Genomic DNA, 13300 nt, shown 5'->3' on the forward strand with positions numbered 1-13300 from the left:
ATAAAATTACTGGATTAACGCTGGGCAATTCTGGAGGGCTCAGAGCAAATGTTTTCAAAATTCATGAAATCAAACACCTGAATGCCCTTGGTATCAGGGAACATGCTAGAAGACAGATGAGCAGTTCTGGCTAAAAACATAATATTTAGGGGCAGTTTTTAAAAATAAATTTTAATTAACAGAAAATATATTTAAGTTGTGACCTTTATGACTTTAAAATAGAAAGAAGAGAGCAGGAAAGACAGAAAACCAGTATTTTCGTAGAAAAGTTTCTTTGTTTCAAAAGTTCTAATCTAAATATTCCCTGGTGCTCTAGGACTTAAAGATTGAGCCTAATTCTGGCTTCCAAGTCTCCATTCCTTGCAAACTTGTCTGTAATTGTTACACATAACTATTTCTTAATTGCATCTGCATGCTCTTTAATTGTGAAATGCCTCCATGAGTATTTATTAGTCACAAAGGAATGCCAGAACACAACTCCCATCTAATCACCTATCCCCTCCACAGATGAGGGGATTTTTTTTAATTTTTATTGCACCAGCACCAGAATTCTCAAACAATGCCAAGCTCTCATTGCAAGCATTCCCTAAATAAGTCTGTGCCTGTAAGAGTTCACATGTTTTAATATGTAAATGTAGCAGCTACACCAAAAAAAAGTGAAAGTATGAGAGACTGGCATTCAGCAAAGGTTCTCCAGCCTTGGGGCAGGTGGATGAACTACACAAACTCTTGAGGCCCCTTCGAGCTGGGATTTTTAAATGATTTATACAAACTCATTATGTGCAGGGTTTGCAGGTTTTAAAATCAGCCCCTTTAAACAACCATAGAGGAAAAGTAGACACTGGCAGAGCCAACAACTTCTGTGGGCTATTCAGTAGTCCTTAGTCATGTGGAAAGTTCCACCAAAGTTCACAGACGATATACAGTGGAGTCAATGGGGCACAGAGATCTGATCTGTGCATCTCCAAACAGGACTGCTCTTGCTAAGCACAACTGTAAATCAGGCCTGAGCTGTCCTGCACTCTGACTGATTGAACATGACACAGAAACGTGAGAGGCTGGGGCTTTTTTTTTCCTCTCTGCACTTTCCATTTGATCAAGTGCAGAGAAACAATCCTTTAAGCACTGCATGCCAGAGGCTGTAAAAGAGTCCATCTCACAGGCATGCAACAACCACAGCAGAGGGGAACACTCTGTGCAAGATGCACTGTCTAGAAGCACAAATCAGTCTACACGAGTTGTTGACTGTCAGATAAGATAGCCACAGACATCACTACACTCCTGACCCTCAGACACATCCCTTTATGTTTCCTAAAGCTGAATGAAGTGTTTCCAGAGACTCCAGCATGAAAATTCCTCTTCTACACTAAGCAGTTGTTGTAGGGATGGGATTGCTGAGGGAGGATTCTGTGCCAGTTTGCAGGTTTTAGCTGATTTGCTTCACTCATTCACCAAATAATCAGCTTACATTTCATCCCTTCTGCTGCTCTCAGAAAGCAGCACATCCTTCATTTTGCTCTGCTTACATTTATATCCACTCTGGTCTTTGGGGCCCCAGCCCCACACTACACTGAGCCTCAGAGCTCCCCCAAACAGACTTCTTGCGGTGACAGAGGGCAGATCCCACAGCTGAGGTTATGGAGACTCACACCCATTCTGGCGCTGGCTGAGCTGTTCCCACCCTTTCCTCAGATGCAAACAACTCTGCCCACACAGCCAAATCCACGGGGAAAAGAGGCATAAAATACATCAAATCAGCAACAGTTACCTAGAGAGGCATCAACTGCAGAACATTCAAGCAAAAACTTTCACTGAGCAATAAAACAGCTTGGGTTGGAAGGCACCTTAAAGATCATCTCATTCCAACCCCCACTGCCATGGGAAGGAACACCTTCCCTGTCCAACCTGCCCTTGAACACTTCCAGGGATGAGGCATCCACAGCTTCTCTAGGCAACCTCTGCCAGGCCCTCACACCCTCACAGCAAAGAATTTCTTTTTTATATCTAACCTCCATCTACCCTTCTTCAGCTTAAGGCCATTCCCCCTTGTCTTATCACTGCATACTCTTGGAAAAAGTCTCTCTCCAGCCTTCTTGTAGACCCCTCTTAGATATTAGAAGGCTGTTATCAGGTCTCCAGGCCTGGAGGTCATTCTTAAAAGGTCTTTCAGAAAAGCTTAAAAACACCTGATTGAACCAAAGGCTTATCTTTATTTACCAAGAAAACAAAGCTATGCACAGCACCTAAGCAAACCAGCAGTAATCCCTGGATAGCCCCCCAGCCAGGCAGTTTGCCTTGCAGAGAGAGCACTGCTGCTATCAGCCACAGATCCAGTTCCACTGCTCATTTACCTCCCCGGGGAAAGCTCCTTGACTTCAGGGGAAACAAGATCTGGCTCCAGATGTGAAAAAAGGCATCAGAATAAACAAAATCATCAGCTGAAAAAAACCCCACCAAACAAAACATCAACAACCAAAAAACAAAGCAAAGAGTGAACATGAGGAATCCCATGTCTACACTGTCTTGACCCATGGAAAAAGCAAACAGCACACTAATAAAAGTTGCTCTGTTAACAGTGGCTGTATGTAATTAGGAAAGGCATTCAGCTTCTGTTTTCAGCATGTAATTTTTAATTGATTTTGCTGAAAGAAACCTTAGTGTTGTTTCAGTTAACAGCAGTCTTTCCAGCAAAACTGGTCTCCATAAAAGGCTTATGTAAAGCTTCCTCCAAGTGTCACAGGCTCATTGTTTGAATTGGCAGGGAATTAACCTGTTGCAAAAAGCCTATTCCCTATAAAAGCCAACAGTCATGAGACACAGAGCTGCAGACCTGATGGGTCTCCTCCACCAAGGAAAGGTGATGAATTCAGAGGCCTGGCCAGTACCCAGCAATCTTCCCAGATCCCACAGGAGAAGGTTTTTCCCTGTCATAAGAAGTCCCCCCCACAGTAAGGAGATGCTCTCAGGTAACACACAGAGGAGCAAACACTGCCTGTTAATATGCTTATCTTATTTTCCCCAAGAGCTGGAGTTCAGCCCCAAGGCCAGACCTCTCATCTGGATAATTGCATAATTATCTTTTGCCTTCCAAAAGGACCATGCATCCTACTAAGGACCTTTGAGTCACAGGACCCACACAGCAGTGCACAGGGATTCTTTGCACACCCTCCCACACCCAGAGGTGTGATAGGGCACCAGCAGACCCCCAGCCTCTCCAGAGGGGTCAGCTGCATCAGAAACACCAATACAGACACAAAGGCAGTGAAATGAGGTGACCAGGAGGAGTCCTCAAGATAAAAACAAGGTTCTTCAGGCAGCCAATAACCAGTCCTTCTCAGCAGCCTTTTATCTCCTCTGGCTCCTGGCCAGGTGCAGGACCCTCCATGCTACACCAGCTGTAGCCTTAAGGACGGATCTGCCCCAGTGCTGTGCCAAGCACTGAGCTGGGGCATGGAGGTGTCCAACTCTACACCTCAGGCTGGCAAAGTCACCACTAAAGCACAGCTGACATTGTGTCCTGCATGCTGTGTCACCTCTGCAGGTAGAGGAGGTGTGTTCTGAAAAGAGACCCTCTCAGCCCAGGCATCCTGCTAGTGAGACATTTGCAGAGAGAGAGAGAGAAAGGTTGGTCACAGAAATTCAGGCTGTGCCACTAGGTTGGGCTGACTGCTTTGTGTTGCCTTTAGAAAAGTCTTACTCTATTTTACTGTAAACCTCAAAGCCCCCTCCTCTAAAAAACCCAGTCCCATCACAACCAAATTTAAGGAAATACTTGCATTTGCCCTCAGTACTCAAGTAGGTGACCTTGACATGTGGATCCACCCACTCCCAAAGCTGTACCTTGGCCTGTGCCAAGGTCTGAATTTGAGGGCAGCAGGGCAGACCAGCCATTTTTACAGTAGTGCTACTCAGGAGGAAATGTCCTGCTTTTAAAATAAACCCTTGCAGTCATCCACTATCTCTGTGCTTTTTAGCAGACTGTGAGTGGACCAGCTCCCTCGTACTGAATAAGCCACTGTGCAACCTAATTCTGCTCAGATATGCTGCTTTGTTTTGTTTCTGGCAAGCACAGAAGCCAAAATATGCTTCCCCTACCCTGGGAACTGCTGAACTGGAAAGTGAAAGTCAGCAAGAGCTGCCTCAAGAAAAATAGCACATCCAGCCATTAGAAAAAATGACAAACCAACCCACCTATCTGCAACAGAGCCCAGCACTGTAATTTCCTTTAGAAATAATCTTAGAGAAAGCAGTAGTGCACAAATATTGCCCTGTGAACGAAGATTTTATTTACAATAAGCATGATTATCACCTAACATTTTCCTGGCAGCATCCAGCATGAGCTGATCCCAAACACATCCTTGCCCTACTCCTCTGCGGTTAGGGGTGCACAATACACTGTGATGTGACACACAAAAAGATTGTTTTCATGTCTGGATGCATTCCCCTGTATGATGGGCTAAGGAACCCCACTGTACTTGCTGATTTTTTCTTTTTTCAGGAAGTACCTATAAATAGGTGCTGCTAAGTTGACAGCTAAACCTCAGCTCAGGGCAAGACAGAGACTTTCCCTTGATAAGGCCAGAAAGCCATCTCTCCTTTGTAGTGCTGCAAATGAAGAGAGAAAAATAAAGGTTTTTGAAACTGAAAGCTCTCTTTTAAAGAGAACAAAAAGGAGTTTCGTCAAAATGAGGAGCAAACTCACTGAAAATTTCAGTTGTATCATGAAAACCAGCTCCCGCATGAGACAATCATGAAAACCATCTCCTCATGAGAGCACCAATCCAGCTGTAAGCCCAGTTTTAAAATCATGAAAACCAGCTCATGAGAGAACCAATCCAGCTGTAAGCCCAGTTTTAAAATTAAGAATCACATATAGCCAAAATGCATAATCTGCCTCAAAACTCCATTCTCAGGGACTTACAGTAGCAAATACAAAAATATTGCTCTACAGCTATTTCAAATTGCTTGTGTGTGGCTGAATCAATGAACACCTGATTTTAGCAGCCACCAGCACCATCCTGCCAGGCCACAATGACCCAGTAGCAAATGCAAAAAGTTCAAATTGCTTGTGTGTGGCTAAAAAAGGAATCGGTGAACACCTGATTTTAGGTGTTCAGCAGCCATCAGCACCATCCTGCCAGGCCACAATGACAAGTTTCAGCTACTTCCTGATGAACTTTCAGTGCTGTCTCTCAAACCTCTCTAGCATTTCAAAGAAGAGAAAACCCAGCTTTTGGCAGCACTTGTGGCAAATGCAACTTGACTTAGCAGGAGAACGCTCATTGCACTGGTAAATGCAGATTCTTTCCTGAACTGCTCAGTCTTGAAGGGGGCAAAGAAAAATACAGTATTATTAAGTTAAGCCCAGAAGAAAAACAAATGCAACAGAATATTCTAGGCCAGCAACCCTCTTCCTCCACTGACCCTGGAAACCCAGAAAGAAGACACCTTGAAGAGCTTGTGGTAAAACCCTTTCTGGTCAGGCTATTTCTGGTGTCTCTGCCTCCTGCTCCCTAAGAAAGCACTCACATTCTGATCATAAAATCTGATCCAAACTCTCTTACACAAGTGCAGTGATACCATTCTGAATATCCCCTTTATCCTACACACTCCCCCCAGAGCCTGGTGTTTGTGACCTGACAGAAGCAACCTCAGCTCAGTACAGCCCCAGCCAGCAGCTCTCTCCTCGTACATCTTCCAGAACCCCAACTAATTATAAGAAACCAAGTCACCCAACCCCCTGCAGACCTGCCCCATGAAGATGAAGCTACCTGACTCCACAGCTTAACCAGTTTCTCAACAAGATCAAAGCCTGTGCAGTTGTTCGAGGAGCTTTCCAATTATTCCTCCAGTTTCTATCATGAATTACAGCAGCACTTGAAGAGTGCCAAAACCCAGAGGGATCAGTTACTCCTACCCTGTGACAGGCAGCAGGCTGGGGCAGACAGGACAAGCTGTAAGCACAAGGCATTACATTATGCACAGACCCAGTTTTGCTGCTGAATGACTGACAATAACTACTGGATGTCACTATTTTAAGGAAAATGTCATTTGGATAATTATCTGGCAGGGTCTCTCCTCAGTGGCTGGCATTATTCACAAGGGAAGAATTAGACTGAAATCCAGCTGTAGAGTAAGGAGATTTGCTATTCTATACAGACAATCACTGTGCTTTAGGAGCTTGATACCTAGGGTATATATCACTACTCATCCTCAGGCTCTCAGGACATGGAGAATATTAAAATGACACTCCTTCTCTATTTCACTGTGCCATTTATGTCACATGAGTTCATATTTAAAAATATTTTAATATTCTCTGTCCTCACCTGACCATCTGTTTCTTACTGGAGCTCAAGCTAGGAAGAGACAGAGAAGCTGCTTTTACTTGGCTGATCCTATCATGCGTCCATCAGACAGGAAAGTGCCCCTTGTACAGCCCCCAGCCCTTTGTCACTTTAGCCCTCAGCTATTCTGGTTTTTGTGAGTTCAAACCTGAGATTATCTGTCATGGGAGGATGTCCTACTGATTGGGTTAAATGTCCCAAATCAGATGACATTTGGCCCAACCCACAGAAATGGCATTAACAGAGCTGGCCTGGGATTGGAACTGGTCTCATCCTGCACCCAGCTCTGGATCCCAGCAGTACAACTGTAACCAAGCAGCAAAAAAGAGAGACTTGACATTATTCTTTGCAGTGCTGGCATGCCACAAGTGAGACTGAGCAGGGCTACAGCAGGCCGTGCTCAAAAATACGTGCTTTGCTGCTGGATTCCAAGTAGCAGCATTCCAAAGAAAACAACAGCCTGTTCCTCCTCCCCAGCGCTCTGGGCACAAGGATATCAGAGGTGTTTTGTGAAGTATGGCAGAAAGAAACCTTTCTGTACAACCAGACTGTCTAAGTGCTGACAACTCCCTGCTCCAGCTGTCCTGCTCCATCCCAGAAGAGGCCTTGCTCTGCCTCTGGGGCATGAGGGAGAATGGTGGTGGCTGGTCAAATGGTGCTGCTGGCCTGCACGGCAGCCTGGCTCTGATCCATGCTGGCTGCCCTATGCCTTTATGCTTGAGCTGACAGGGGAGCACTTTAGTAGCACAGAAAGGAAAAAATATAACCAAACTGCCCCCCTGAGTACAGAAAAATGACAAATAACAAAGGAGAGCTATGTATGGGAAACAGCTTCCTGAGAAGAGCCTTGAGACCTCGAGTGGAGGCTGATGCATGGAGGCAACAATGCTCCAGTCCCGCTGCAAAGACAAAGATGCCAGGCATGGGCAGGAAGGAAAAACTCCTGCTGTAGGAGTATGGCAGGAATGAAAACATTTTTAGTGGCTGAGATGAGTGGCACTGAATAATAGATAGGGTTTAAAGACAGTAGCTATTGCAGGGAAGCACAGGCTTTGGTGTGACCAGCATGTATTAGCCTTGAAATAACATGGCACACTGTGGCCAAAGCAGCAGATCCTTATATTCACCCTACAGAAAATCTGTGAAGGTTTCATTTAATGCCTGTCCAGAAATTTCACTCCCTCCTGGAAAGTGGTGCACCTTGGCCAACGTGCAGGGGGAATTTGGAGGTACTGTGACCCCAGCTGACAACTTGTTCCTGGTGGGCAGCAAGTGACACTTCTTTATTCAAGCAGAAAACTGCAGCTCTCATCTCAGCCATGGGGTTCAGACACAGGGAGGCCATGAATGCAGAGCTCACCTGTAAATGATGCCTCTGCTATGGAGAAACATGAGGGCTGAAATAATTTCTGCAGCGTAGAACCGAGCCCGATCCTCATCGAAGCGCCGCGACTTCTGGATGTGGAACATCAAATCCCCACCATTGACAAACTCCATCACGAAGAACAGGCGATCCTACACACAGGCAGACACAGCAAACATGAAGAGCATTAGCTACAGCCTTGCTCAGGCCTGGAAAAGTCTTAGCAAAACTATTTTCTCCCAAACAAAAACATTCAGTAAGCTATCAGAAAAGCAGAGAAACCCCAGTGAGGGGGAGAGAATGTCGAGGAGGACTCCACTGATATCAGAAGGCTAATTAATTACTTTATTATACTATATTATTCTATATTATATTACACTATATTACATTACATCTAAACTGAATTTTCACAAAACACCCAACTTAATTTAACAGCACAGAATCTCATGATTGTCAGCTGACAGTCCCAACACACACACACATGCTTGGCCCTGACAGGCCAAGGAAACAAAACACCATCACTTTGCGTAAAAAAAAAAAAAAATTGCATTCTGCTTTGGCACAACACAGAAGCAGCAAATGAGATAAGAATTGTTTGATTCTTTGCTTCTCTCAGGTTCAGAGAATGTGAATCCCACAGTAAGCATGATACAGTGAGTTGGGGAAAAGGCTGATTTTTTCAGGAAAAATCAAATCAGTACCGGGAAGACCTGTTCGTATCTCCTGGCCCTGCACTCCTCCAAAAAGTTTTGACCCCAGTGGTGAAATGAATTCCTGTTCACGCGTGGATTGGGCATGTTAGTGTGTGCTCACCAGTAATCAGCTCCATTGGGTTTCTCTGAATTATCCTTTGCCTCAACCAGCAGGGAATGACAGCCCCTCATCAGTACTGTCTGAACTGAGTGGCACAAGAGAAATCTGCAAAAACATCACTCCCTAGTAAACATTTCAGATCCTGGGGGAAAGCTGCTCCATAACACAATGTGCATAACCAGACTGCAGCTTCACCACAACAGCACAACATAGTCTCGAGGATATCCCAACATTATTTCTGGAGAATGTGGGCTGTTTTCCAGGATGGGATTTCCTGCCATACACTTGCATGGCAGCAGCTTTTTGGGCCCTCAGGTTCCAGCTTTCCTTTGACTAACCTGCAGACACCTCTGGGGAATAGAGGAACTGATAAGCATGAAGCATAAATAAAAGTTTCTGCTGAGCAGAAAAGCAACTTGTTTGATGAAGTTCAGTTCATTAACCACAGCTGTTGGTCTCTGAGGTTTCTTTTTTGGCTTTGTTCTGGCTTTTGCAAAAGCCTACAGATAGGGAGGCACTTGCTTAAAAGCTGTGCCTCTGCAGTGAGTAGGGGTTTCACATGATTTCACTTGATTGTGAGAGGAAGGACACAGAGAGATTTGGCACAAAAATAAACCCTGGAATTGTTGCCATCCAGTTCAAAAATTCCTCTCAGCAATTGTTTCAGGACTTTCAGTATTTGTTGTTAGAGTTTTTCTCTGAATATCAGGAACAAGCAGATTGGAAAACAGGCACAGAATTCAACTGAGATCAGCCAGGCTTTTAATATTTGTCCTTCTTTCCCACAAGACTCTTCCCAGGTCTGATGCTAATTATCTACAAGCTACTTTTAAACCTTCTCTAAGTTTAAGAGGATAAGCATTGTTGTGCTCCACTTTCTGGCAGCCAGTCAGCTTGAAACGACTACTGGTATTAACATCTTGAGATGCACATGGCAGAAGGAAAACAACCAGAAATTCCCTCATTTCTCAATGGACATGAGCAGGAAAGCAAATGGCTTTTAACACATGAGGACAGCCTTCTTCACACAGCCAACCTGGGCTCTGCCCAACAGCTCCTGCTGGGCTCCTTCCAGAAGGTAAAGATCATGAAATCATAGAATCATCTGGGTTAGAAAAGACCTTTAGAGACCATCAACCACTAACCCAGCTATGCCAAGCCCACCACTAAACCATGTCCCCAAGTGCAACACATCTACGCATCTTTTAAATACTTTCAATGATGGTGACTCCACCACTGCTCTGGGCAGACTGCTCCAGGCAGCCTGACCACACTTTCAGTGAAGAAATTGTTCCTAATATCCAACCTAAACTTCCCCTGGTGCAGCTTCAGACCATTTCCTCTTGTCCTGTCCCTTGTTCCCTAGGAGCAGAGCCTGACCCCCAGCTGGCTCCACACTCCTGTCAGGAGTTGTGCAGAGCCAGAAGGTCCCTCCTGAGCCTCCTTTTCTCCAGGCTGAGCCCCTCCAGCTCCTTCTCATCAGACTTGTGCTCTGCACCCCTGCCCAGCTCCTCTGTCTTTCCCTGGACACACTCCAGCACCTCCATGTCCTTCCTGCAGCAAGGGTCCCTAAATGAATGCAGAATTTGAGGTGCAGCCTCACCATTGCTCCCAGCACTCCCACAACACTCCTGCAGCACCAAGGCCATGTGCTGAATTCTATCTCTAGTCCATATAGACAATATCACCTCATTGTTTCACTCTGTCTTTATGAGAGGGCACTGAAAGACACCCGAGCTGGCTTGTCTGGGCAGTAGTCTGATCCAGAGCAGCATGAACTGTGCAAACCCATCACCAGCCTCAGCTCTTCTGCCCACTTCAGCCCTCTAATGCCACATCTTCACTGCAGAAGGTTAAACTCAGCCTGGCTGTGCCTGCCTGTTCCTCTGGCTGTAGCACAGGTATCACCTCTGCCTCTCCAGTCAGGCCAGCTTTTACATCTCCTTGTTATTCTTTCCCACCTCCTTCCTTGCTGATCTCTCCACGTGACACATGCTTATCTAGCCCAGCTTGTCCAGGCATCTCCTCAAGCCCATACTTAAAAAGAAATCCCTCTTGCCAGATCCCCAACAGGAAGCAATTTAATTTACCAGCAGCCTGGTGAGGGATGGTGTGTGTATTTATGTAAGTGATACATATGCCTTTATAAACATGCATGCACTTAGGGGAACACACATGGATTTTCTACTCTTTCCTTAAAGGTGACCTTCAAGGAAACAAAATTAGCACTTCCTATCTTAAAACATGTATGTCCAGCTCCTCCAGAGCAGGCAAAACTCCATGGCCCACCTCAGACTTCTGGCTGTACTCATCTTTACTATGATGCTTACAGAAAGACACTACATCTTTCTCAAATGTTCAGGTAAGCACCAAAACAGCTGATTTTAAAATTCACATCACTGCTGCCATGGAATTAGCAGCTTTTTTTGCTAAAAACTGCTTTTGCTTCAGACTAACTGCAAACCTGAGCAAGTATAGCTGCACGTGTTATATGGTCACACCCACCCATGGACTCATTTCACTGGTCAAGCAGAGATACAGAACTTGGGGTTACTGCAGCTTTTTAAATCTTTTTTTTTCCTATTTATTTTAAGGAGGTCCAGCTTATTGTCTGCCCAGTTTCCTAACACACAGAAATCCCACAGGGCTGCTGAAGAAAAGAGCAGGATAGGTATTACAGCTGGTTTATTGTATTGGTATCACAACTGGTTTATAATGCAGCATTTGTGCACTGGTCAGCTACATGCCTGGCAATAGGCATTTGGAAAATCAGCACTAATGATCATCCTCTGAGGAAAAATCATCTCAAAGCCAGGCAAGGCTTTCCATTTTTATTCCTAAGGAAGACCATCAGCTTGCAAAACTGCAAAGACCAACCGCTCTCCCAGGAATCATTAAGAAATAAAATAAACAGTGGTATCCTTTTGAAAAAAAAAAAAAAGAGGAGGAGAAGGAAAGGAAAAGAGGGGGAAAGAAGGAGGGAGCTGGAGGGAAGGGGGGGAAGAGGGGAGAAGAGAGAGGAAGGGAAGGGCAGAGGGAAGAAAGGAGAAGAGGGAGGGAAGGAGGGAGGGAGACAAACAGAAAAAAAGAGGAAAGAAGAAAAAAAGAAGGCAATTTGCAGCCAGAAGAATAAGACAGAGTAAATAACTTAAGAAGGGGCCAGGAAAAGTAGATCTTAAAACAGCAGATAGTTCAGACACTTGCAAATTTGACCTAAGAGTCAGTTATGTGTCTCCTCCTTTCTTGGGTACTATCAGTGGGAATTAGGAGGATTTGAAAGCTGGATTGTTTTTTGACAGGGCCCAATGCTGGACTCCTCACATGTCTATTTTTCTATTGTGCTTTGCCCAGAAGTGTGCCTGATGTGGTATCTCTGTTTGACGTGGTAAGAAAGGAGCATTTGAGTCAACAGGAAACAGTGACACCAAAGGCTTCGCAGCAAGAGGCAGCCACAGGAGGAAATCACATCGCACCACTCCTGGCCTGGGATCAGGATGAATAAACTCTCAGAGCAATTGTTACTGTAAATTAAAAAAACACTTGCAGGAAATAAAATCCATGGGATCAAGCAGGTTTATTTCAACCTACATGCAGAGATTAATCCTGCCCATTTTCACGCCAGAGAGCTGTCTTTTTTATTTTTCTTGGCTTTTCTAAAAATTTATTTCTTTTCATTTCAGTTTTCCACCCCTATTTGTTCACCCATTAGCAGGGCAGAGGCTGTTGGAAGCACAGCAGGCTGACAGCAGCTACATACACCCATTGTATTTGTTCATTGTCTTAGGGGGTTTTGTGGGGCTTGAAGAAAGTCCCTGACTGCAAGAGCCACCAAGAAGGACAACCCACACATCGGTTACTGCCCCTTGCAAACACTAAAATCCATCTCAAGCATCACTTTAGCCCTTTGTCCTCACCAGCTCTACAAGCTGCTTTGGATCCTCATACCTTTCCTCTTTGTTATCACAGGGGAAGAAAAAAAAATCGAGATTTTATTTAAAGAGCATCTTTTTGCTCCACTGTGCCAACAGTGCGATGGCCAACTTCTACCCTCTTCTACCTAAAAGTCATAGCTGATGTCCATTTATAACCCACACAAGACTTCCTGGGACCTTATCACCAGTCATAAGGCTCCAATCTTCCCCCACAAAAAAAAAAATCAGCCTGGCTCAGGAATTCCACTTAGTTTGCATTTTATCTTTTTGGAAATAATTCATGCACCCAACTCCTTAGAAAATCAGCTTTGGGCTCAATGTGAGTTCACTGAAGCCAAAGGGCTTCCCCAAGAAAACAGTCATTTTCCCCTGTTTTGGTAGTTTATGCTTTGCAGAGCAGAAGGGAGGTTTTCCAAATCATCCCCAAACAGACACAGCTGTGTCACTGCTTCCCAGAGAAAAATTATTGTTTCCAAAAAGAGTAGCAGGGCTTAGGAAGCTTGCAAGCAAATCATTACAAGATAATTACAAGAGCTGGCAAGCTCTCTCAGTGTTCCCAATGTTCTTCCTTCGTGGTCCACAACCCCCACACAAAGCAAATCTGCCCTAGGTCTTGCTGAGAGCAAGCAAATAAACCATGATTTCTCAGCACTGGGCTCCAGAAAGCCACATGTCCAACTCCTCAGCAGTGCAAAGGGCCATCTGTATCTGGGTCAAAGCACTGCAAAGCACATGATCTGGAGGAGGAATAAGAAACAGGCTTGTAACTGAATATTTATTTTTGTAGGACTAACACAGTCGTGCCCCACTCTTAGATGCTGCTCTCTGAGGAAACGCCAATCCTCCAT

General features: G+C 44.9%; 1 protein-coding gene across 1 annotated transcript in view; it reads right to left on the bottom strand.

Moving 5' to 3' along the window:
- Nucleotides 1-13300, bottom strand: part of PRKCH (protein kinase C eta) — a gene marked incomplete at its 5' end in the record, with an annotated part of 113989 nt that overhangs the window by 36704 nt on the left and 63985 nt on the right. Inside the window, one exon of the mRNA XM_005417948.3 lies at nucleotides 7705-7859. Within this exon, the coding sequence (XP_005418005.2) occupies nucleotides 7705-7859 (155 nt within the window). The remainder of the gene's footprint in view (nucleotides 1-7704; nucleotides 7860-13300) is intronic.

This window comes from Geospiza fortis, unplaced genomic scaffold (assembly GCF_000277835.1).
Source record: "Geospiza fortis unplaced genomic scaffold, GeoFor_1.0 scaffold23, whole genome shotgun sequence".
In the NCBI taxonomy this organism is placed as follows: Eukaryota; Metazoa; Chordata; class Aves; order Passeriformes; family Thraupidae; genus Geospiza; species Geospiza fortis.